This window comes from Gossypium hirsutum, chromosome D13 (assembly GCF_007990345.1).
Source record: "Gossypium hirsutum isolate 1008001.06 chromosome D13, Gossypium_hirsutum_v2.1, whole genome shotgun sequence".
In the NCBI taxonomy this organism is placed as follows: domain Eukaryota; kingdom Viridiplantae; phylum Streptophyta; class Magnoliopsida; order Malvales; family Malvaceae; genus Gossypium; species Gossypium hirsutum.
Genome location: NC_053449.1, coordinates 63,743,728 through 63,769,844, shown reverse-complemented (window position 1 = coordinate 63,769,844; position 26,117 = coordinate 63,743,728). Strand labels below are relative to the sequence as shown.

The window sequence follows — 26,117 nt, the reverse complement described above, 5'->3', positions numbered from 1 at the left end:
GAATCAAACACGAGATGCATGAAGAATGGTAAAGTAGGCATGTAAGAAATACCTCATATTCAAATTATTTCAAAAGCAACAAAGAAAATTAGCAAGGAATAGTTCAATTAAAGAAAGCATCACAAAGAAAGGAAAGTGAATCCGATGGCCACAAATGCTTTAGATATCCAACGCATGAACTTCTCCACGTTTCTTCGTCCTGGATCTTTTCCGAGCACGATTTCCTGTGTAGAAGATTTCAAACTTCTGAGAATGCTTCAAATATTGTAATCTCACCATTCGACTCCCCGTTCAGGTCGTCTTGCTCCTTAAGTTCGAATCTGCTTCATTAGGACGCCCTTTCGGGTTTTCATCCTAATCCTTTTGTTTATCAAGAAGCCCTTTTCGGGTTTTCATCTTGATTTTTCTTTTTCTTTTTTTGTTTTTTTTTTGTTTTTTTTGTTGTTTTTTTGTTTTTTGTCTACTTTTTTATGGCATAATATTTCTTCACAGCATCTGAGTTCACTGGATTAGGTAATTCTTTCCCATCCATCTCAGTGAGAATCAGAGCCCCTCCTGAGAATGCATTTTTTACAACGTATGGCCCTTCCCAATTTGGCGACCATTTTCCTCGAAAGTCTTTTTGTATCGGGAGGATCTTTCTTAAAACGAGCTCCCCTTCGCGAAATTCTCTTGGCCGCACCTTTTTGTCATGGGCTGTGATCATTCTTTTCTGATACATCTGTCCATGACAAATTGCCTTCAAGCGTTTCCCTTCAATAAGGTTTAGCTGATCATATCGAGCTTGAACCCACTCTGATTCTTCTAATCTTGTCTCCATCAAGACGCGCAGGGATGGGATCTCTACTTCAATAGGCAGAACGGCTTCCATCCCATAGACCAGAGAAAAAGGCGTTGCCCCCGTAGACGTCCGTACCGAGGTGCGATATGCGTACAAAGCGAATGGTAGCTTCTCGTGCCAGTCTTTAAATGTCTCAGTCATTTTCCCGATAATCCTCTTAATGTTCTTATTAGCCGCTTCCACTGCTCCGTTCATCTTCGGACGATAGGGTGAAGAATTATGATGCTTTATCTGAAATTGCTCGCATACTTCTTTCATCATCTTGTTGTTCAAATTCAAAGCATTATCTGAAATGATTCTTTCAGGCAGACCATATCGACATATGATTTTCTTTTTTAAGAACCTACAGACTGCAGCCTTTGTCACATTAGCAAACGAAGTGGCTTCTACCCATTTTGTGAAGTAGTCTATAACCACAAAGATGAATCGGTGTCCATTGGAAGCTTTCGGGGAAATTGGCCCTATAACATCCATGCCCCACATAGAAAAAGGTCACGGAGAAGTCATGACATGAAGGGGCGACGGAGTTGCATGAATTTTATCGCCGTAAATTTGACATTTGTGGCACTTTCGTGCGTAACCAATGCAATCCCTTTCCATCGTCAGCCAATAATAACCAAGTCTCATAATCTGCCTGGCCATGGTGAAACCACTGGCATGTGTTCCACAAATTCCTTCATGAACCTCTTCAAGTATCTTTCTAGCTTCAACAGCGTCTACGCACCTCAGGAGCACTTGATCTTTTCCCCTTTTGTATAGAATATCCCCATCAAGAACAAATCCAATCGCCATTCTCCTGATTGTTCTTTTGTCATTCTCGTTTGCTTGCTCAGGGTACCTTTGATTCTTGATGTACTCTAGGATATCATGGAACCATGGTCGTCCATCTGACTCCTCCTCAATGCTAAAACAGTGTGCGGGGGTCTCATATATGCTCATTTGGATAGGCATTATTTCAGTTTCTCTGTTTGCTTTGAACATTGAAGCCAGGGTGGCCAGAGCATCAGCCAATTGGTTCTCTTCTCGTGGAAAGTAGTTAAAAGTCACTTCTCTGAATTCTTTGACCAATTTCGTAATGAGATCGTGATACTTGACTAATTTTGGATCTCTCACTTCCCAATCTCCACGAATTTGATAAATGACTAATGCTGAGTCCCCGTGTACCTCTAAAATTTTGATTTTCCTCTTGATGGCTGCACGAAGTCCCATAATGCAAGCCTCATATTCCACTATATTATTTGTACAGAAGAAATTCAATCTGGCAGTAAGCGGGTAATGGTCCCCTTTAGGTGACACTAAGACTGCTCCTATCCCATGCCCCAATGCATTTGATGCACCATCAAAGCTCATCTTCCATGATTTCTCTTTTGATGACTCGCCCTCTTTTTCTGAAATGCACATCAAATCTTCATCTGGGAAATCAAATCTCAAAGGTTCGTATTCCTCTGTTGTTCGACTTGCCAAGAAGTCAGCTATTGCGCTTCCTTTTATTGACTTTTGGCTCACATATACAATGTCATACTCAGTTAATAGGATCTGCCATCGGGCCATCCTCCCTGAGAGTGCAGGTGACTCCATCATGTACTTTATTGGGTCCAGTTTTGAAATTAACCATGTTGTGTGATACAGCATGTATTGCCTGAGCCTTCGAACCGTCCAAATCAAAGCACAACAAAACTTCTCAATTGAAGGGTACTTTGCCTCATATTCTGTGAACTTCTTGCTGAGGTAGTAAATTGCCTTTTCTCTTCTCCCTGACTCATCATGTTGCCCCAGTACGCAACCCATTGAGTTTTCAAACACGGTCAGGTACAAAATTAAGGGTTTTCCAAGGGTCGGTGGTACTAGCACAGGAGGATTAGACAAATACCGTTTTATCTTATCGAAGGCCACTTGGCACTCCTCGTTCCATTCTCCCGGGTTATGTTTTCGAAGGAGTCGAAAAATTAGGTCGCACTGATTGGTAAGTTGAGCAATGAATCGAGCAATGTAATTCAACCTCCCTAAAAATCCCCTGACTTCCTTTTGTGTGCGCGGGGGAGGCAATTCTTGTATAGCTTTTATCTTGTCTGGATTAACCTCGATACCTCTTTCACTAACAATGAAACCTAGCAGCTTTCCCGAGGTAGCCCCAAACGTACACTTGGCCGGGTTAAGCTTCAACTGGAACTTTCTTAGCCTCTTGAACAACTTCTTGAGATTTTCAACATGCTCTTTTTCTTCCTGAGATTTGGCAATCATATCATCGACATAAACTTCTATTTCTTTGTGCATCATATCATGGAACAACGTTACCATGACTCTCTGATATGTTGCCCCAGCATTCTTTAATCCGAATGGCATTACCTTATAGCAAAAGGTTCCCCACATTGTTATGAATGTAGTTTTCTCCATGTCCTCGGGAGCCATCTTTATCTGGTTATAACCTGAGAAGCCATCCATGAATGAAAACAGAAAATGCTTTTCCGTATTATCCACCAAAGTGTCGATGTGTGGTAAAGGAAAGTTATCCTTAGGGCTTGCTTGATTCAGATCACGATAATCCATGCACATTCGCACCTTGCCATCTTTCTTCGGCACTGGGACTATATTAGCTACCCATTCTGGATACTTGGAGACTTGTAGGAAGCCAGCGTCAAATTATTTCTTGACTTCTTCTTTTATCTTTAACAACATTTCGGGTATTATCCTTCTTAGTTTCTGCTGAACGGGCTTGCATTCTGGTTTCAGTGGGAGCTTATGGACCACAATATCTGTGTTCAACCCTGGCATATCCTGATAAGACCAAGCAAACACATCCTTGTACTCATGGAGCAAGGCGATCAAATCTTGCCTTGTGTTTTCTGAAATAGAAGTCCCAATCTTCACTTCTTGTTTCTTTTCTTCATTCCCCAAGTTCACTACCTCAACAGATTCTTGATGGGGTAGGATCTGTTTCTCCACTTGTTCCACCATTCTTAGTAAATCAGGAGACGAGACACAATCTTTAGCATTTTCGTCAGCTTCGAATTCTCCTAAACAAACAACCCTCTCAAAATCGATTTCAGGATTCATAACGGGATTATTCATGCCATTGATATCTGAGCACCTGAAAGGTGAATGGAAAAAAGCTATAGAAGAGCATTGAGGTATTGGAATCAACACACGATGATATGAGATGATATGAGATATATGCTGGAAAAGGAAATGAATAGAAGGAGTAGTCGTGAAGTTAATGAAAATGAAAAGAACATGATAATATAAAACAAAATGCATCTTCATTAATGATCATTGAAATGATAAAGAGCAAACATAAGCTCTTACAAAAGGAACCCTACTGTTTAAGTACACACAAAATGAAGGGTTAACATTGGGCATTACTCTGAAGGGGACTTAGAAACTATAAGGAGGTCCATAGCAGTCCAGTTGTTTAAAACATATCCTGGAGGACAAGGGCGTATCATTGAAGCATTCTTAATTGCATCACTCTCATTGTCAATAGCATTTAGGCTGATATTCTGAAGACCCTTTTTAATCAATAATGTGACCTGCGGATTGTCCTGCCCTGGGTACATCACTCTTGCTGATGTAAATGTTCTTGACAAAGGAGGATACGCCAACGGCTCCCATTCCAAATCCTGGCCTGAAGCTCTTGCGATTCTTCTTTCTCGATCTTTCTGCAATTGTTTTCTTCTTTGATGTATATTTGGCTTGAACCCCAAATCGTATCGACCCTTGTGGTGCGTTGGTTTCAAAGCTCTAACCATCTCTTGTTGATATTTTCCCAAACCTTTCCTTGCCCGAGCTCTTTTTCCCACGGTCAGCTTAATTCCCATTTTGGTATTCCTCGACAGTTTGGGAATGGGGATCTTATTCCCTTCAGCAACAAATGCCGCATTAATAAATTCCAAGGAGCGAAAAGAACATTTTACAGCATCTTCGCTTACTTCGATGTAGGGTGTATCAGCAGAGATCGATACAACAATGTCTTCTTCACCATCGACAATAATCAAGCGGCTATCCATGATGAACTTTACTTTTTGATGGAGAGACGATGGAACCGCCCCAGCAGAATGGATCCAAGGTCTTCCTAAGAGGCAATTGTATGAAGGCGTGATGTCCATGACCTGGAACTCGATATCATATACACATGGCCCCACTTTTAAAGGAATTTCGATATTTCCCATGACTTCTCGTCGTGTCCCATCAAATGCCCTTACTACAGAATGACAAGGCCTCAGATAGGACATATCAACCGGCATCCTAGAAAGCGTGGTCAAAGGCATAACATTGAGTGCAGATCCATTGTCGATGAGCACATTTGGTAATATGTAACCTTTGCAATTGGTTGTGATGTACAATGCTTTTACGGAGCCCCTACCATTTGGCGGTATTTCGTCATCACAAAAAGAGATGAAATTATCTGCATTCAGATTGTTTGCCCACCTATCAAGTTTTTCCACAGATACATTGTTCGCCACATAAGCTTGATTTAACACTTTTAGCAAGGCATTTCGATGTGGCTCTGAGTTTAACAGTAGAGATAGTATTGAGATTCGGGCTGGCTGCTTGTTTAATTGTTCTACAACGCTATATTCACTGTGATTGATAAATTTTAAGAACTCATGTGCTTCCTCTTCATTCACAGCCTTTTTAACTTCTTGCTCAAGTTGTGTTTCAACATCATCTTCAACCTCATACATTGGTGCCTTTCCTTTTTGGCTTGGGCCAGCAACCTTTTTCTTTGGTTCAACCGTCTCGGGAGAATAACACCTTCCGCTGCGAGTAAAATGTCCTACTTCACTGACATCTTCAATCATAACCTTTGACTTTTCACCTTCAGGCGCAATGATATTGACATCATATTTCCACGGCACTGCTTTGTTGTCCTTGTAAGAGAAAGGAACGGGTACTTCGATTATCAAACTTGGTTTCACTTCTCGACTAACCTCTTCCTTCTTCGCCTCGTAATAAATCACCAAAGGTCTATCGACGCTATAAGGAAGAACCATCGATTGATTATCAGAGGCACATATTTCTCCTTCTTCGGCCCTCTCCACACTATCAAGGACCTTGATCTCTTTGTTATCCATCATGTCCTGAAGTAATTTTCTAAATTCCTTGCAAGATTGGATATCATGCCCTTCGATGCCATGAAAATCACAGGAACTCTGGTCTTTTTTACTTTCCTCATTGAGAATCCTACTAGGCGGGCAGAGCAAGCCATTTTCAATCATCATCTCCCACACCTTCCGCAAAGGTGTCCTTACTTCGGCAACATAAACTTTGGCTCGCCAATTGTCTTCATTTGACACCGCATTTATATTGCCACTAGTATGGTTAGGAAGAGGATTTCCTGTCACATTGCTAACACCACCGAATCGCAGAACACCAGCATCGATGAGACCTTGAACCCTCATTTTAAAGGCAATGCAGTTTTCTGTAGAATGCCCCTGATTTCCAGCGTGATACATGCAATTAGCGTTAGGATCATACCACTTCGGAAATGGAGGCTTCAGGGGTGCCATGTAATGTGGGGAAATTAATTATTTTTCCAACAGCTTCGGGTATAACTCTCCATATGATACAGGAATTGGAGTAAACTGAGGTCTTTCAGGATTGGGTCTTGCTAGTCTTTGTTTATTTTTGGGTTGGCTTTGTGCAGGCATGGTGTTTGGCGGGAACACGGTGAATGGCCTTTGGTTATTCACAGCATAAACAGGGTAAGACGGAGGTGCCTGGTAGTAAGGACCTTGAGGAGGAAAGTAGAGGTTTGAAGGTGGGCGGTAATGAGGTCGTGATTGGGCGGAGTACGAAATGGGAGCACAGTGGCTCTCGATTCCAACCATATGGGCCTCTGCCTCCTTTTTCTTTACAGGTACCGCCTTCTTCGAACTCTCGGAGCCTTCCATTCTCCCACTCTTGACGACGTTTTCGATAAGTTCCCCAGATATTACAATATCCGCAAAGTCCTTTGTGGCGCTTCCTACCAATTTATCGTAAAATGGCGCTTTGAGAGTATTAATGAAGAGGACCGTTATCTCTGTCTTAGTTAACGGAGGCTCTACCTGAGCTGAGATATCCCTCCATCTTTGTGCATATTGCCGAAAAGTCTCTGTCGGCTTCTTTTCCATCATTTGTAAAATTAGTCGATCAGGCACCATATCCGATACATGCCTATATTGCTCACAGAATGCTGAAGCCAAATCCTTCCATGATCGGATTCTCTCTCTACTGAGTTGATTATACCATCGAAGGGCTGAGCCAACCAAACTATCTTGAAAGCAATGCACCAACAATTTATCATCGTTTACATAACCAGTCATCTTTTCGGCAAAACATGATCAGATGCGCCTTTGGACATCTTGTTCGTCATACTTCTCAAAATCATGTGCCTTAAATTTTGGGGGTAGGACCAAATCAGGTACCAAACTGAGCTCTTTGGCACTCAAAGCAGAGAAAACTTCAGTGCCTTCTACTGCCTTGATCCTCTCTTCCAGGATCCTATACTTATCCTGAGCGTTATTATCATCAATTCTCAGCCTTACTACTTCTACAGGATCATCTAGGTCTGGAACAATTGGATCTGAAGGGTTAGCCCCAGGGTTCGATACAAACAATCCTTGTCCTAAATGAGCAGATGGAGCAGGATGTTGTTCCAGGCCTGTAGGTTCCCTTTGGGGGTATCCTCTTCGCATTGCGTGAACATGAGGTGGAGTAAATCCTGGGGGATAAATTGGGTCTTGATTAGCTCTTGACTGAGGCGGCTCTACGACATCAGGACTCTGCATAGGTCCCTTTCCTTTGACCAAGGCCGTCATCATTTCCATCATTTTAGTCATTTGATCCATTTGCTCGAGTGATTCCTCTCGAGATCTCACCATCAAATCCCTCGACTCTTGTTGCGACTTGGCCAGTTGCTCCTGCAACTCTCTTTGGGTTCTTTCCATCCTTTCATTAAGTTCGGCATCTATAGCTCTAGCTCTCAAGCGCGTCCTATAGGAGTAACATGATTCCAGACTCGTAGTGTGGTAACTGTGGATTAGATGGTTTTAACCTTAGCGAATGATTAGGCAGATATGAGAATGCAATGAATTAATGAATGAATAAATAATGAATGTTAATCATGCGTAAATATGCAAAAATAGGTGTTGATTCCAAAATGGCCCCATACTTGGGCGTTTCATTTATCAAAAGAGTCTGTTACAAAAAGTTTTGCCATATTAACTTTACAGTTACACAAACTTCTTAGCCAGATTGCCTTGTTTCTTTATACGTTCTAGGAACTCCGATATGCTTGACCTTTGGTTTGGAGGGTATTGGCAACTGAGAACTTCAGCTTCATCAGATAATTGCACTATTTGCACAGCCGCCTTGCGAATTTCATTGATCAAACCACCGAGATGCATATCATTTTCTTGGAGGACTCTTTCATAGGCGCGAATGTCTCTGTCATGCTGACCATTCTTCTCTTCTAAAGCTCTCAAGAGGTCATCCAAATGTTGCTGATGAGCTTGCAGTGTACTTTCTAGACTTCGAATTTTTCCTTTTAGCTCTTGATGCTCAGACTGACTAGCCGTTAGTTCTGCAGTCACAGTTTCGTATTCAACGTTCTTCTTCCTCAACTCTATCATAGTACGTGCAGCCTTTTCTTCTTCTTTCTTCACCTTGGCTTTCCAGAATTCCATCCCACCTTTGATATTGCTTAATTCCTCCTTCCATTCTGCTGATGCTTTGCCCAATCTACTATTTCTTATAGTGCCCCTTAATTTCTTGTTTTCCAAATGAAGGTCCCTTAAATCCTTTCTCGTAACTTCAACCTCTTTTTGGACTTTTTCGGTTCTGGATTTTTCAAATTCGACATCAATCTTCAGCTGGTAGTTCTCCTCCTGGAGAGAACTAATATCTCGCAACAGTTTGGCCTTTTCACGTTCAAATTCATGTTTTGCAATTTCTAGCTCGGATGGGATTTTCTCTAAGAACGGATTCTGGCAAGCTTCATCAATCGATGGGGTTACTTGACTCTTCACTCGTCGTTGCCTCCATAGGTCATAGTCTACAGTGATAGTATCAGCATAGAAAGCTAATTCCATTAGGTAGATTTGCCTCCAAGAATTCGCAGTATCTCGAACCTTTTTCATGTAACCCTCACCCATAAAGGTAAACTCCGATTGTGCCAATCCATCGGTAACTGGTACAAATTGTCGCGAAGCGAACTGTCTTTGAACCAACAATGGAGCATATCCAACCCCTCCCCATAATCCTAGTAAAGGTACCCAGTCTTGGTTTCCGCATTTGTATAATAATACAGAGGGACGAATCCAAGGTGCTCTCCAAGTTATATCTTCGGCATGGAGGTTCTGAAAAACCGAGACCCAGTGTTGTTCAGTGACATCCCTCGGCCAATCTTTTTCAAGGTGTGCTTCCAACGGGGCGAATGTCTTTGAAAACATGTGGAAAGGCGTGCACTCCACCTTCCAAAAATGGCTAAAGATCCAAACATTCAGTAACTGAGCGCATCCGATAAAACGTCCTTCCCCTTTTCTCCTACAAGCATTTAGGGATCTAAAAGTCTCAGCCAAGATGGTTGGGACTGGGTTGACTCTTTGCCTCAACTTTTCGAAGAAATCCACAACCGCAACTTCAATATGCCCAAGAACCTTTGGGAAGACGACCAGTCCGTAAACGGCCAAGGCAAACAAATCTACTCTTTTTAACACATCTGGATGATTCTGAACTAACTCCCGCAAAGAAAACCACGGAACACAACTGACTTCATTCTTCTTTCTTATTTGTTTTTCAGCCCATGTATCAGTCATCCCCGTCAACTTCATTAGCTTTTTCTTGAAGGTCATTGGTTTAGGCTCCTTCACATATATCTTGTTGAGTTGCACATTATCGATGCGAAGTAAAGCGGCATACTCTTCTATGGTCGGAGTCATATCTTCCTGATTGAAAGTGAAACACTGATAGGCTGGGTCCCAGAATCGAACCATGGCTTGGATCAACTGCTCGTTCACATCGATTGCTATCAAGTGAGCTATATCCCCATACTTTTCAGTGAATATGCTTCTAGTATCTGAGTCCCACTGCTTCCAAATCCTAGTCAAGTCTTCGAGATCACTCTGACGAGCATTCAAAGTCACACGCTCAGGAAGATCAGAGGTGTATCCTTCTTTCAAACTGTCCCCTTTCACTTTTTGAGTTCTCAAAGACCAATCTCGGACTACAGCATTTTTCTCGGTTACTCGTGTAATTGACTCCTCCATCAGAAACCCGTTTTTGGCAACCAATCTTTAACCAACACCTTCCTAATGAGATGTCTACGATGCATGATGAAAAATAAAATGGAAAACAAATAACCCTGGTCAGAGATCACAACAGATATAAAAAGAAGAAAGAAGAAAAATAAAGACTATGGAAAATTTAACGAATTAAGCTATTCAATCATGCAATTTGGTGGAAAAGACCCACATTTTTTTCTTTTTTCTTGCCCCAATATGCTTTACAAGAAACCTACCCCACATACCATCAGACAATCTACCCGACCCAATTTATTAAATAAACTCAATTCATTTGCAAATAAGTGTAAATGTAAAAGAAATAAAAGGTAAGAGGCGTTTCTCCCGTGTACTTATTTTGGTGACTATTCAACGGACAGAGGTTCGGCATGGCTCTAATTGGATGGCTCATACGGTTCACTACATGTGGTTCTGGTTCTAGAAAGGTACTCGAATTGTCCATACTGTCACCTACTAAGGTAAGTACGGAGCCTCGGTTATCGCCCGTCATGGGCTTGCGAGTTCAATTCGAGGGATTACATTTACTTATGCCTATGCGGAGGGACGAGTTAACTCACGAAAGCATAAGTCATATGTAACCCGGAAGTATTTCACTAGCCTGTGCGGAGGGACGAGTTAACTCACGAAGGCGTAGCGTTTACTTCCACTTAAACGGACGGAGCCCGGGTAGAGAGCTCATGTTATGCAAGAATGCAAGTGCACGGTGCGTGGGGAGAAACTCACAAACCTTTTTATTTTTATTTTTACTAAAAAACAAACTAAAACCATAAAACTTAAAGCTGAAAAAAAATGCGAAAATAAAATAGGTTAGAAAAATATTAATTTCAAAACCGGATGCGGATGCATGATTTTTCAAAACAAAATTCAAGGATCACGATTAAAAATTAAATTGAACAAGAAGTTTTAAAAATTTTAACAACACACGTTTAACACCAGACTCGACTCTCAAAAGTCCCCAGTGGAGTCGCCATCTGTAGCGACCTAAAAATTTGGAGATGGGCGCTAGTCGAAGTGATTATTGAAAATTTGAAAACCGAATCTCGATTTTATTTGAAAAAGGAGTCGCCACCGATCTTTTTCTAGGTGTGATCGGACACCTATAAAATTCTCATTTTTTAGAAAACTTTATTTTTAGACTTTTCTAAAAAGAGGTAATTTTAGGTCTGCGTGAAAATCCAGAGAAAATTAGGGTTCGGGAGTCGGTTACGCGCGAGGAAGGTATTAGCACCCTCGCGACGCCCAAAATTGGTATCTCGTTAAACGGCGTTGTTTTCATTTTCAAAAATACGAGTTCAATTTAATAGTTAATTGCGACCAGATCAAAATACAAATTTTTTTTGAAACATGACAATTTTTAAATATTTTTGATAAAATACGAAACACGAGGATTTTTTTTGAGACACGAGAATTTATGAAACACGGTCAATTTTTTGAAAACACGAAAATTTGAAAGACGAGATTTTTTGAAAACACGGAAATTTATGAAACACGGTCAATTTTTTTTGAAAACACGAAAATTTTAAAAGACGAGATTTTTTTTGAAAACACGGAAATTTATGAAACACGGAATTTTTTTTGAAAATAAGAAAATTTTCGAAATACGGGAATTTTTTTTGAAAACATGAAAACATGAAAATTTTGAAAACACGAAAATTTTTGAAACACGAGAATTTTTTTTTGAAAACATGAAAACATGAAAATTTGTCAAACACGGGAATTTTTTGAAAACACGATAACATCAAAAAAATATTCACGAGAGTTTTTTGAAACACGAGAATTTTTTTGAAAACACGAAAACACGAAAAATTTTCAAACACGGAAATTTTTGAAAACACGATAACATGAAAAAAATATTCACGAGAGATTTTTTGAAACACGAGAATTTTTTTGAAAACACGAAAACACGAAAAATTTTCAAACACGGAAATTTTTGAAAACACGATAACATGAAAAAAATATTCACGAGAGTTTTTTGAAACACGAGAATTTTTTGAAAACATTTTTTAAACACGGGAATTTTTGAAAACACGAAAATTTTTATTCACGAGAATTTTTGAAACACGGAAATTTTTTTTAAAAAGGAAACACGAGAAATTTTGAAAACATGAAAATTTTTGAAACGCGATTTTTAAAAAAATACCGTATTTAACACGAATCGATGATATTCACCCCGACATGGCGATGAAATCGTTGAATTGGTGTCAAACCGAATCAATTTAATATTTAATCAAGATTCTAATAAAACACGAAAATTTTTATTAAAAATACGAGGATTTTTTAATATTTTTGATTTTTAGAAGGGCGTCCCGTATTTAACACGAGCCATCGATATTCACCCAACATAGCGATGAAATCAATGGCTCGATGCTAAATCGGTTCGTTGCCTTATGCGTTAAAATGATTTTATTTATACCTATATATATATTTTTAAATATGCAAACAAAATACGTATAATAATATTTAAAAAACAAACTATTTTTAAAATATTAATTTAATGGATTAAATTAAAAGATTAAGAAATTACCCAAAAAAACCTTTTCCTTTTTTTCCTTTTTTGGCCTGCTGGGTGTTGGGCTTCGATTCGGGCCTGGGGGTCTGCTGGAATCGGACCTGGGTTGCTGGGGCGTTGGGCTGTGGCGAACTGGGCTCTGCTGTGGCCTGCTGCTGCGCTGCTGGGCCTGCTGGCTGGCCTGCTGAGTGCAGGCCTGGACTGCTTATGTTATGCTGCTGGATAAGTGGGACTGCTGTATGGGTGGCCTGCTTTCTTTTTTTTTTTTGTTGGGCTTGGGGTTGCTGTTCGGCTGCTGCTGGGTGCTGGGGGCCTTTTCGGGTCGGATCCGGGTCACGGTTCGGGTCGGGTCAGTCGACCCGACTGTTCTAAACTTTTGTTTTTTATTTTTTATTTTTCTTTTATTTTTCTATTTTTTCTCTTTTTATTTTTCTTTTTTCTTTCTCTTTTTCTTTTTTCTTTTTTTCTCTTCTTCTTTGGGCGAACCCTTGCTTGCGCCGCCACTACCTGCGATGCCGCGGCCTGCTGCTGCCGTCGACTACGCCTTGCTGCCCGACGGTGTGACGGCCACGACACTGTGCTTCCTCTTCTCCTTCTTCTCTTCTTTTTCTTTTGGTTGCTATGTTTTTTGCTTGCTTTTTTTTGTTGTTACTTGATTGTGTTATAGGTGCTGGCGGTGGAGCAACATTGGTGGTGGCGCGGCGGTCTTGGTGGCGGTGGGGGCTTTTGCTTGCTGCTGCTTGATTTTTTGTTTCTCTGCCTTTTTCTTTTTTTTTGTTCCTAAAAAAAATAGAAAAAAAAACCCCCTTTCCCTTTCCTTCAATTTTCTTTTAAATGCTTCAATTTTTGTCGTTTTCCTTCTTGTTTTCAGGTGGCATGGAGGTGGGGAGCATGGCTGATTGGCGGTGTCAGGCGTAGGGTGCGGTGCACGCCCGGATGCTGGTTGGGGGCAGTCTTGTCATGCCCAGAAGGACTAAATTGTAGAGTGTGCAAAGTTTTTGGGGCAAAAACATAATTTTAGGAAAATATGGGCTAAAATGTAATTTATTAATAGTTTAGGGGTCAAAGTGAAATTTTGAGAAAGTATAATGGTTGAAATTTAATTTTAGAAAAGTTTGGGGTCAAAATGTAAATTTTGAAAAGTATAGGGTTAAAATGCAAAAAAATTAAAAATTCTTTTTTTTTAACACGAAATTAATCCCGGACAAAATTCAGTGATTATATATATATGTATATATACAGTCATATTTTTATAATATGTGTACTCATATAATTTTCCAAGTTTACTTACATATGTATATCTACTTAGATGTATATTATTTATACTTTATACTTTAATATACGAATACACATATTTTATTTTTATGAATATATATACACATTTATCTTTTATAATTTTATGTATATAGCTGCACGTCTATATATATATATATTTTTTAATTTTCATAAATACATACTTATATACTTTATATCTTATACCTTATATTATTTATATATATCTTTATATACGTATTTTTAATTTCCATATCTATATACTTTATATCTTATTTATTTATATATCCTTGTATACATATATTTTTATATATTTTATAATGCATATATGCATATAATATATATGTACGTTTTTTATTTTTATAAAAACATATACATATACATATACCTACCTTTATATTTTATATATTTCATAACTTTATACATATACATAAATGTACACATACATATTTACATATATTTTTACGTACATAAATTTTTCACATTTTCATAATTTTATGTGTAAGACCTAAATTTTGCCTGGGCCCAACTAAGCCTAAAGCCCAAACCCATTACAAGCCCAAGTCACTAACCCAAATCCCAGCCTAACCCTAAGCAGTGGGTAACAGCAGATTGGCGCCGCACGTTGTCCTCACGTTGCATCAACCGCCCATCACCCACGTCGCTTCACCCACGATTAGTAGTTACGCCGATTCCACCTGCAAATGATGAATAGCAATACAACAAATAAAAAGAGGCTAGAATAGCAGAAGGGGGGGAGGAAAAGAGAAAAAACTTCAAAAAAAAAGCGAATAGGATTTTTAGATTGAAACAAGAAATAGAGAAAGATTTTTCATAATTTCATAATTTTATGCACACACATATATCTTTTTACTTTTTTTATAATCTTATTCATTCATTTATTTATTTCATTTTCATTATTGATTTGAATGAATGCTTTAATTTTATTTGCTTGTATACATTGCTAATTCGTATGTTATTGATTTGTACTTTGTATTTATCTTATTTTTGTTGCAAGTGCTCGTATTATTTTTGCATTATTGTATTCAATATCGTCTTGTTACGAGTATTACCATCGTGTTTTATTATTTCATGTTAGATTAATTTATTTCAATGCATAAATTACGATTTTTGAATAAGCAAAATCTCGTGTTTAGATTTGAGAATGTCGTATCCTAACTTACTAGGTCTCGATTTTCACAATAAATCTAAATACACGAATCTTTTCAAACTCAAGTTTTAAATGATCTCGGGATTTAAAAAAAGAATCGCGTCCTAACTTACTGGTTGTGATCTCGCTTTTAAATCCGAGATAGCTAAAATACTTTTTAAATAAGCATTTTTTTGCGTATTGGGAATTCGAGATATTGTGTCCTAACTTACTGGATACGATTCTCTTTCTCGATTAACGTAAAATATGCTTCTTTTCCCAAAAAAATTTAATGTTTAATACAAGGATTGTATCTTTAAAATTTTTCAAAGTTTTCAATTCTCGACATCAAGACATTAACTAATCAACTAGGTACCAATTTTTGGGCGTTACGAGGGTGCTAATCCTTCCTCGTACGTAACCGACTCTCGAACTCGTTTTTCTGAATTTCGTAGACCAAACTCGTTGTTTTAATAAAATTAAATTGTTTATTAAAAACAACCTCTTTTCAAGGTGATCCAATCACACCTTATAAAAAAAGATTGGTGGCGACTCCTGTTTTCGTTTTTAAAATCCAAGTCGACCCCGTTTTTTATCCAAAAATGGTGTCAACAATTTTTAGAAGGATTAAATCAGAATTCAAGCATATTTTAAGGAGCCATGTTATAATTTTACCATGTATTAACTTATAATATTATGAACTTTTAGGGGTCTAAAGTAGGAATTTCCTATTTTGGGAGAGCCTCTCTCCCCTCACCATTGATAATCGATCCGTTTGTTGGTTATAATATTTAATTCTGATTACAGTTATTCAAACAAATGTTATTCGTGATTATAGTATTTTTTATCGGGCCAATGAAACCCTAATTTTGTACGTTTAATTGGTAAACTATACTAATTAGTGAACAAAACATGTATTTAAATAATTTTAAGCTAAACTATACTTGTTGACACCATTTTTTGGATGAAAAAGGGGTCGACTTGGATTTTGAAAATGAAACGAAATTGGGAGTCGCCACCAATCTTTTTTGATGAGGTGTGATCGGGTCACCTCGTAAAATGGTTGTTTTTAATAAACAATTTGATTTTATTAAAACAGCGAGTTTGGTCTACGAAATCGAAAAAAACAGGTTCGGGAGTCGGTTACGCACGAGGAAGGGTTAGCACCCTCGATACGCCCAAAATTGGTACCTAGTTGATTAATTAGTGTCTTAGTGTCGAAAATTAAAAATTTGAAGAGTTTTAAAAAAAATACGATCCTTAAAAGAAACTCTGATAACGTGAATTGAAATATAAGATTCTCTTGTTCCGAAGGAATATCACATCCAGCATGTTAGGACACGATACTCTAAACCATCGAAACCAAGATCACCTTAAAGTTTAATGAAACCACACTTTGAAGCTTTAAGAGGATATTTGGCTATTTAGTCGAACGAGAAATCGAAACCCAGCATGTTAGGGCACGTTTTCTCGATTTTCCAAACGCGAAATATTGCCTTATTTAGAAAGTTTAAAAAGGATATTCGGCTATTTGGTCGAACGAGAAACCGAAACCCAGCACGTTAGGGCACGTTTTCTCGAATTTTCCAAACGCGAAATATTTCCTTAATTAAAAAAAAATTCTTTTTGATGTATGGTGTTAATATGCATAGCAAAACAATAATGAATATGATGGCATAAAAACAACACGAGTAATAGCAACGGAAATAAGATTATTAAATATAAATAATAATGAAAATGAAGATAAATAAATAAATAATGAATAGATGTAAAGAACGTATATACATGAATGTACACAAAATTATGAAAATATGAAAAATCTATGTATGTATACGTATTGTGAGATTATTAAATATAAAAATATATGTAAATATGTATACATGTATAGGTATATGAATTAAAATATGTAAATAGATAAGTATATATATATGCATGTAGAAAATATGAAATATAAAAAATATATTTAAAATAAATAGAGAATATGTACGTGTACATATATATAAATTATAAGATATAGTAAGAAATGTATATGAGTATATATATATACATATATATATATTAGAGAAAAATGTGTACGTGTATATATTTATGAAAATGAAAATATGTATATAAATATATAGGTATGTACATAAGTTGTAAAATATATAAAAATATATAAGTATATATATGTACCGAAATTTTAAATATAAATATAAATAAATAGATAACAATAATAATAGTAATGTAATATAATAGTAATAATAATATCTACAATAAAAGAAAATATTAGGAAATGTACAAAAAATATATATATATATAAAATATTTACAATAATGATGTAAATAAACAACATATAAAATATTTGAAATAACATATAAATGAAACATTTAAAAAAAGGTTAATAAATGAATTAAATAGATTTAGACATGGTTAAAAACAAATGAAAATTTGGGATATAAAAGTATAAATATTGGATAGTTAATTAGGGATCAAAACGAAAACCAAACAAGATCTGAAGGCCAAATTTAAAAAAAAACAAAAGAAGATAGAAAGTGGGGGTTAATTGAATGAGGTTGCGAGGGAGGAGGACCAAACACATAAATTTCCCTTTTAGGGAAAGTGCACAGACCCCACCCACCAAACAAAATAGTGCCGTTTCAACACCATTATTTAAAAACAAAGATTTTTTTTTGTGTTTCATTTTCAACCCCCAATCTAAAAAAAACAAAAAAAAAAAGCTTCCATGCTCTCTTCCCCTCCCTTAAAATCCTCTCAAGCCTTTTCTTCTCCGGTGAAATCCCGGTCACTGGGCCACCGCCGTTGGTCGCGCCGCCACCGTCGCGGTTTCAGCCAGACCACAAGGATCTGTCGACCATCAGGCCGGAGGAGCCAACGTCGACTAAATCGACACCAAAAATAGTAAATAAACTCCTCTTTTAGATTTGTCAAGTAGATTCGAAATAAGGTAAGAAAAAAATAAGAACACAAAAAAAAAAACGAAAACCTTGAAATCGCTGTTTTTCCTATTTTTGTTGCTTTGTAATATTCTCTTTTTTGTTATAAATATGCAGCAAGTAAAGATCAAGAAGAAAAAAAAACTAGAACCCAAAAAAAATCAAAAAGAAAAATTGATCTGAAAATCCTTCCAACCTTTTTTTTTTCTCTATGTAATCTCCCCCCTCTAATATCAATCGATTCTCCTCCCCCCCTTTTTAACCAGCATATTGATATGGCTTTTACAACATAATAATAAATTTTCACCATTTGCTACAGTAACTCGTGCGTGGCCCCTGTTGCTTTTCCATAATTGCAGGTGGCAGTGGCAGACAGCTGGTAGTGGCGGGCCCAGGTGCGGCGGCTAGGGTTTTTGTTTCCTTTTTGGCTGAGAATTGTTTACGTGTTGGGCCATTGGGCTTTTAGCTATTTTTTTGGGGGGGGTTGGTTTGATTGTTTTTTTTTATTATTTGATAGGTATGGGCCCGGGCAAAATGGGCTCGTACAGCTGCCCCTTTTTGCTTGTTGTCGTGTAACGAGAACAGAGCAAAGACTAAGAAGGCCAATTTTGCCCGGTCTCACCGAGTCTTGATTTTATGTTGCTTATCTTCTTCAAGTAACCTCATTTCAGTCCACTGCGTCTTCTTGCTTTAATCCACTTCACGGCAACTTCAGATACGCCTTGTAGCTTCAATCTACTTTGTTACGACTCCATGGGGATGAGATTTGTGTTTTTAGTCTGCTCCACTACTGCTTAGGGAGATAAGACTTGATGCGATCTGCTCCACTATTGCTTAGGGAGATAAGATCTGTGGTTTTGTCTGCTCCACTATTGCTTAGGGAGATAAGACTTGATGCGATCCGCTCCACTATTGCTTAGGGAGATAAGATCTGTAATCTTCGATCTACTTCACCAGTATGGGAAGACAATATCTGCATCTTCGATCCACTTCTTACCAATATAGGAAGACAAGATCAGCTATCTTCGATCTACTTCATGCCACCAATATGGGAAGACAAGATCTGCATTATCGATCCACTTCCTACCAATATAGGAAGACAAGAGTTGCTTTCTTCGATCTACTTCGCCACCAGTATGGGAAGACAAGATCTGCATCTTCGATCCACTTCCTACCAATATAGGAAGACAAGACCTACTATCTTTGATCTACTTCACGCCAATACATGAAGACAAGATCTGCTTTCTTCGATCTACTTCGCCACCAGTATGGGAAGACAAGATCTGCATCTTCGATCCACTTCCTACCAATATAGGAAGACAAGACCTACTATCTTTGATCTACTTCATGCCAATACATGAAGACAAGATCTGCTTTCTGCGATCTACTTCGCCACCAATATGGGAAGACAAGATCTGCATCGTCGATCCACTTCCTACCAATATAGGAAGACAAGACCTACTATCTTTGATCTACTTCACGCCAATACATGAAGACAAGATCTACTTTCTGCGATCTACTTCGCCACCAATATGGGAAGACAAGATCTGCATCGTCGATCCACTTCCTATCAATATAGGAAGACAAGACCTACTATCTTTGATCTACTTCACGCCAATACATGAAGACAAGATCTGCTTTCTGCGATCTACTTCGCCACCAATATGGGAAGATAAGATCTGCATCGTCGATTCACTTCCTACCAATATAGGAAGACAAGACCTACTATCTTTGATCTACTTCACGCTAATACATGAAGACAAGATCTGCATTCTGCGATCTATTTCGCCACCAATATGGGAAGACAAGATCTGCATCGTCGATCCACTTCCTACCAATATAGGAAGACAAGACCTACTATCTTTGATTTACTTCACGCCAATACATGAAGATAAGATCTGCTTTTTGCGATCTACTTCGCCACCAATATGGGAAGACAAGATCTGCATCGTCGATCCACTTCCTACCAATATAGGAAGACAAGACCTACTATCTTTGATCTACTTCACGCCAATACATGAAGACAAGATCTGCTTTCTGCGATCTACTTCGCCACCAGTATGGGAAGACAAGATCTGCATCGTCGATCCACTTCCTACCAATATAGGAAGACAAGACCTACTATTTTTGATCTACTTCACGCCAATACATGAAGACAAGATCTGCTTTAATGACTTCAATCCATCCCATTGTAACTTCAGGGGTATAGGATTTGTTTCTTTGATCTGTTCTCTGGGGAACATGACCTGGAAAATCCATTTCATGGACCTATTTATGCCTAGTGTTTAGGATGACATGATCAGAATGAATCAAATGCTCCTAACTAGATGTGTATGAATGATATTTGTGGAATGTCATGAGAATGATCCCTTTTTAAATGCTTAGGTTGTCATTACTCGAAATTTATTAAAGGTTCTATCACCGCCCCTTCTCGTTCAGCTGGTATCTTTGATAGAAAAAACTAAGGAAATAGTTGCAATTTAGACTATTCTTCCTCCAATGCTTCTAACCCTTAAGTTTGGTCAGTTCTAAACAATAGTCCTGTTTCAGGTCCTCGTACTATTTAGAAGCTTTCAGAGTAATATGTAGAACTCCTTCTGCTTGAATATTACCAGTCCAGTAATCATTATTTTAATGAAAAATACTTGAAAAAGATTATCAAGATGGACAAGATAAAATTTTACTGAGAGCAAAGCTCGAAATGAATAAATCAATCAAGATAGCAAATTTTGCTGAGATATGATGAAAAAGATTATCACAATGAATAAGATGGAACTTTATTGAGAGCAGAGCTCTAAATGAACACATAGCAAATTTTGCTAAGATGTAAATAAGATAAAAACAGGTGCCCCAGATATCGCAGCATGAGCTTCTCCGCACAAACTCTGTGTTTAGAAGTCCTAAAAGACTTTGTTGATGCCCCAAGATGTAGCATCTCTCCTTCTTGTTAATTCGGAGAAGACAAAACTACTCTATGCCTCATCTTTGATCGAAAATTTGAATTGCCCATTCCTGGGTTTTCAATTCAAAACCCCTTTGGTCTCAAGGTGCCCTTTGCGGGTTTTCGCCTTGGTCCCACCCTTTTTTTTTTAGGCAAAGTACCTCTTCACTGAGTCCGAATTCACAGGATTGGGTAACCTTTTGTCATCCATCCCATTTAAAATTAATGCCCCTCCTGAAAAGGCCTTTTTTACTACATAAGGTCCCTCCCAGTTTGGCATCCATTTTCCTCTGAAGTCTTTTTGTATGGGAATGATCTTCTTTAGTACCAAGTCCCATTCATGGAAGTTTCTAGGACGAACTTTCTTATTGTAAGCTCGCATCATTCGTTTCTGGTACATTTGACCATGACGGATAGCTCTTAACCTCCTTTCTTCAATCAAGTTCAGCTGATCATATCGGGATTGGACCCATTCTGCTTCGTCTAACTTTAGTTCTGAAAAAACTCGGAGAGAGGGAATTTCAACCTCAATTGGTAGCACTGCCTCCATTCCATAAACCAAAGAGAATGGTGTTGCCCCGGTAGAAGTCCTGACGGACGTTCGATAAGCATAGAGGGCGAATGGCAACTTCTCGTGCCAATCTCTATAGGTCTCAGTCATTTTCCCCACAATCTTTTTGATATTTTTATTGGCTGCCTCCACCGCACCATTCATCTTCGGACGATATGGCGATGAGTTGTGGTGCTTGATCTTGAATTGACTACAAACCTCTGTTATCGTGCTATTATTCAAATTTAATGCGTTGTCAGATATAATCCTTTCGGGCATTCCATACCGACATATGATTTCCTTCTTTAAAAACTTGCTGACAGCTGTCTTTGTGACGTTGGTGTAAGAAGTAGCCTCTACCCACTTAGTAAAGTAGTCAATCACTACAAAAATGAAACGATGTCCGTTTGAAGCCTTTGGCGATATCGGCCCAATGACGTCCATGCCCCACATGGAGAAAGGCCATGGGGAAGTCATGACGTGAAGAGGTGATGGAGGCACATGAATTTTGTCTCCGTAAATCTGGCATTTATGGCACTTCTTAGCATATTTGATGCAGTCTCCTTCCATGATAGACCAATAATATCCAAATCTCATGATCTGTCTGGCCATTGTGAAACCGTTAGCGTGTGTTCCACAAATACCATCATGGACTTCTTCCAAGATCTGCTTGGCTTCCACAGCGTCCACACATCTTAACAGCACCTGATCTTTTCCTCTTTTGTACAGGATCTCTCCATCTAAGACATAACCACTGGCCATCCTCCTCAACATTCTCTTGTCATTCTCAGTTGCTTGGTTTGGGTATTCACGATTTTTTACTATCGCAATATATCCTGATACCAAGGGTTGTCATCATTTTCTTCTTCCTCGTCAATGTTATAACAGTGGGCTGGAGCATCATAAATGCTCATTTGGATAGGCTTCACATCCTCTGGTCTATTTACTTTGATCATGGAAGCCAATGTAGCTAAAGCGTCGGCCATCTGATTCTCGTCTCGTGGGAGATAACAAAAAGTGATGTCGTCAAACTCCTCAATCAATTCTAGGACTATCCTTCGATAACTAATCAACTTAGGGTCTCTTGTTTCCCATTCGCCTTTGAGCTGATAAATTACCAATGCCTAATCCCCATATACCTCAAGTACCTTGATTTTGCGTTCCATAGCCGCGCGGATTCCCATGATACATGCTTCATATTTCGCCATGTTATTTGTGCAATCAAAATCTAGTTTACTGGTGAAAGGATAATGATCACCGTTTGGAGATACCAAGACTGCCCCAATCCCGTTGCCCATGGCATTTGAGGCTCCGTCAAAATTTAATTTCCAAGTATTGCCTTCTTGTGTGCTTGCTTCAATAGTTGCCACATACATCAGATCCTCATTTGGGAAATCAAAGTTCAAAGGCTCATAATCGTCCAGGGCTCTACTTGCTAGAAAATCTGCTATCGCGCTCCCTTTTACAGCCTTTTGATTCACATAGGTTATGTCAAATTCAGATAGTAGAATTTGCCATCGGGCCATCCTTCCGTTTAGAGCAGTTGACTCCATCATGTATTTCAGAGGGTCTAACTTTGAGATTAACCAAGTCGTATGGTACAACATGTATTGTCGCAATCTCCGAGTAGTCCAAACCAATGCGCAACATAATTTTTCAATTGGCGAATATCTCGTTTCGCATTCAGTGAACTTCTTACTGAGATAATAGATCGCTCTTTCTTTTCGTCCTGACTCATCATGTTGGCCGAGCACGCACCCCATGGAATTCTCGAATATTGCCAAGTATAGTATCAGTGGTTTGTCAGGGCAAGGTGGCATCAGTACTGGGGCGTTGGACAAGTAATGTTTAACTCTTTCGAAAGTTTTCTGGCACTCCTCATCCCATACACCTGGATTGTGTTTCCTAAGAAGACGGAATATGGGGTCACATTTCTTAGTTAATTGTGAAATGAATCGAGCGATGTAATTTAGTCTTCCTAGAAAACCCCGAACTTCTTTTCGAGTACTTGGCGGAGGTAATTCTTGTATGGCCTTAACTTTGTCTGGGTCAATTTCAATTCCCTTTTCGCTGACTAAGAATCCTAGCAAATTTTCTGATCTAGCCCCGAAAGTACACTTGGTTGGGTTAAGTTTTAGCTGGAACTTCCTTAACCTTAGAAACAGTTTTCTCGAAACTTGCACGTGTTCCCCTTCTGTTCTGGATTTTGCGATCATGTCATCAACATAAACTTCTATCTCTTTATGCATCATATCATGGAATAATGCTACCATGGCTCTCTGATACGTTGCTCCCGCATTTTTCAATCCAAAAGGCATCACTTTATAACAAAACGTCCCCCACATCGTTATGAATGTGGTATTCTCCCTGTCTTCAGAAAGCGTCTTAATTTGGTTGTACCCGGAGAAACCATCCATGAAAGAGAACAGTGAGTATCCGGCCGTGTTGTCTACCAAGGTATCGATATGAGGTAGTGGGAAATTATCTTTTGGGCTGGCTTTGTTCAAGTCTCTGTAGTCCACACACATTCGCACCTTCCCATCTTTCTTAGGAACATGGACTATATTGGCTACCCATTCTGAGTACTTGACCACCTGTAAGAAACCAGCATCAAATTGCTTCTTAACTTCTTCCTTTATTTTTAGCAAGACATCAGGCCTCATCCTTCGAAGCTTTTGTTGGACTGGTTTGCACTCTTCCTTTATAGGCAATCGGTGTACCACGATATCAATACTTAACCCTGGCATATCTTGGTAGGACCATACGAAGACATCTTTAAACTCTTGAAGCAACTCAACAAGGTCTTGCCTTGTTTCCTTGGCAATGCAAGCGCCAATTTTTACCTCTCTGCCCTCTTCTAAGATCACAACTTCTACTGATTCCTTATAGGGTAGAATTTGTTTTTCTTCTTTTTCTATCATTCTTAACAAATCCGGAGATAAAACGCTGTCTTGGTCACCTTCAAAATCTTGAGGATCATCTATACTCATGTCTTGTTCGAATAGAGACTCTGAATTAGTAACAGCGTCGCTTATCTCGTTGATATCTGAAGACCTGTTATTGGAACAAATGGAGGCCCAAATAAAAGAATCTAAGAATACTTGTATGCATAGTATGATTATAAAGGGAATGAAAAGAATGAAAGAATATTTGCTCAAGATGAAACTGAATGATAAGTTTTCACTGAAATTAGATTTTGGACATGTGCCTTTTACAAAAGATTCTTATCACCCCCAGGCTTAGGGCAACAAGTGTTCTGAATATTACTCTAGATTAGCTCTAAAAATACAGGGATCTCTTCCACAGTCCCATTGTTCAAAACACTCCCAAATATGCAAAAGTTTGGAGACTTTTATTCCTCAGTTCCCTTTTCGGATATATCATTGAAATTCCTCGATATTCCTTTCAGGCCTTTGACTTGTTCAAGGCATTACAACTCTTTGCTTATTATCGTGTAACGTAAAGATGCCTAGTCATTTGACTTTTGTCGGTTTCCAAGTTAACTGGGATAATTTTACCTAATTAGGGTCCTTTTAGGGAAAGTCTAATGCAAAATAAAGCAATGCAATGCAAATGCATGAAATGAATGCAAAAGAAAGGAAGGCGTTGATTCTAAATTTAATTCTATTAGAATAATTTTTCTAGAAGACAGATTTTTTACATGAAAATAGTTTACATATGTGGTATTGCCCTTCATAGTCCAAGTAAACGCTGATATTTTCTTCATGGTTAAACCCTGTAAATTCTCCAAAAGATGCCTTTGCTAGCTCCTTACTGCTTAATCTGAGCCTCGATCTCTTGCTCGCTTATCTCCATGATACTCATCAAAAAGTGCCGGCTCTTGGATAATCTTCGTTGGCAATTAAATCAAGTCATGTATTCCTTCGTGGACTTCCGGCTTTCTCTCGTCATGCCTTCGTTGGCTTGAATCTCTAGAAATTACATCATGTATTCCTCCGTGAACTACCAGCTTTCTCTCATCGTATTTACTCAGACTATATTCAGGCGACCGCACTATAATCCACTTTATCAAGAAATTTGTTTCCTTATGACAAACTATTCTATTTAGGAATCGAATTTCAAATCAACACATTCTTTTCTTTGATGTAATGTAATGCAAATGCATGAATGCAAAAAGAAAGGAAGACATTGATTCTGAATTTAATTTCATTGGAACAACTTTTCTAGAAAACAAATTCCTTTACATAAAACGGACTACATACACGGTCTTTCTCTCATATTCCAAGTGAAGAGACCTTTCTTCCTCTTCATATCTGGATCTTATGGTCGAGTCTGACGAATTCTCCAAGAGATGTCTATATTAACTCCTTTTTTTGCTTGATCCAGGCTGCGGCTCGTTGCTCACTTATTTCTATGATACTTTTCAGCTCCTTTAAGAAAGTCAAGACATGACAGCTCTCGAATAATCTTTGTTAGTTTCTGTCTTCAGGCAATGAAGCAAAGTCTTGTATTTCTTCACGGACTATCAGCCTTCTTTCATGTATTCACTTGGACCATATTTAGACAACCGTGTTATAATCCACTTTATCAAAAATTTGTTTTCTTATGACAAACTGTTCTATTTAGCAATCAAATATGAATCAACACCTCCTTCCTAGGATGATGTAATACAATGCAAT

General features: G+C 38.4%; 1 protein-coding gene across 1 annotated transcript; it reads right to left on the bottom strand.

Moving 5' to 3' along the window:
- Nucleotides 1–4,197: 4,197 nt before the first annotated feature.
- On the bottom strand, nucleotides 4,198–6,348 carry LOC107939528 (uncharacterized). The gene has a single exon (XM_041108676.1). It carries the CDS (start codon nucleotides 6,346–6,348, stop codon nucleotides 4,198–4,200), a length of 2,151 nt encoding a protein of 716 aa, XP_040964610.1.
- Between the last annotated feature and the right edge of the window lie 19,769 nt (nucleotides 6,349–26,117).

Coding starts and splice junctions, on each gene's coding strand:
- LOC107939528 (XM_041108676.1), bottom strand. CDS start 6,348: ATGGCACCCCTGAAGCCTCCATTTCCGAAGTGGTATGATCCTAACGCT.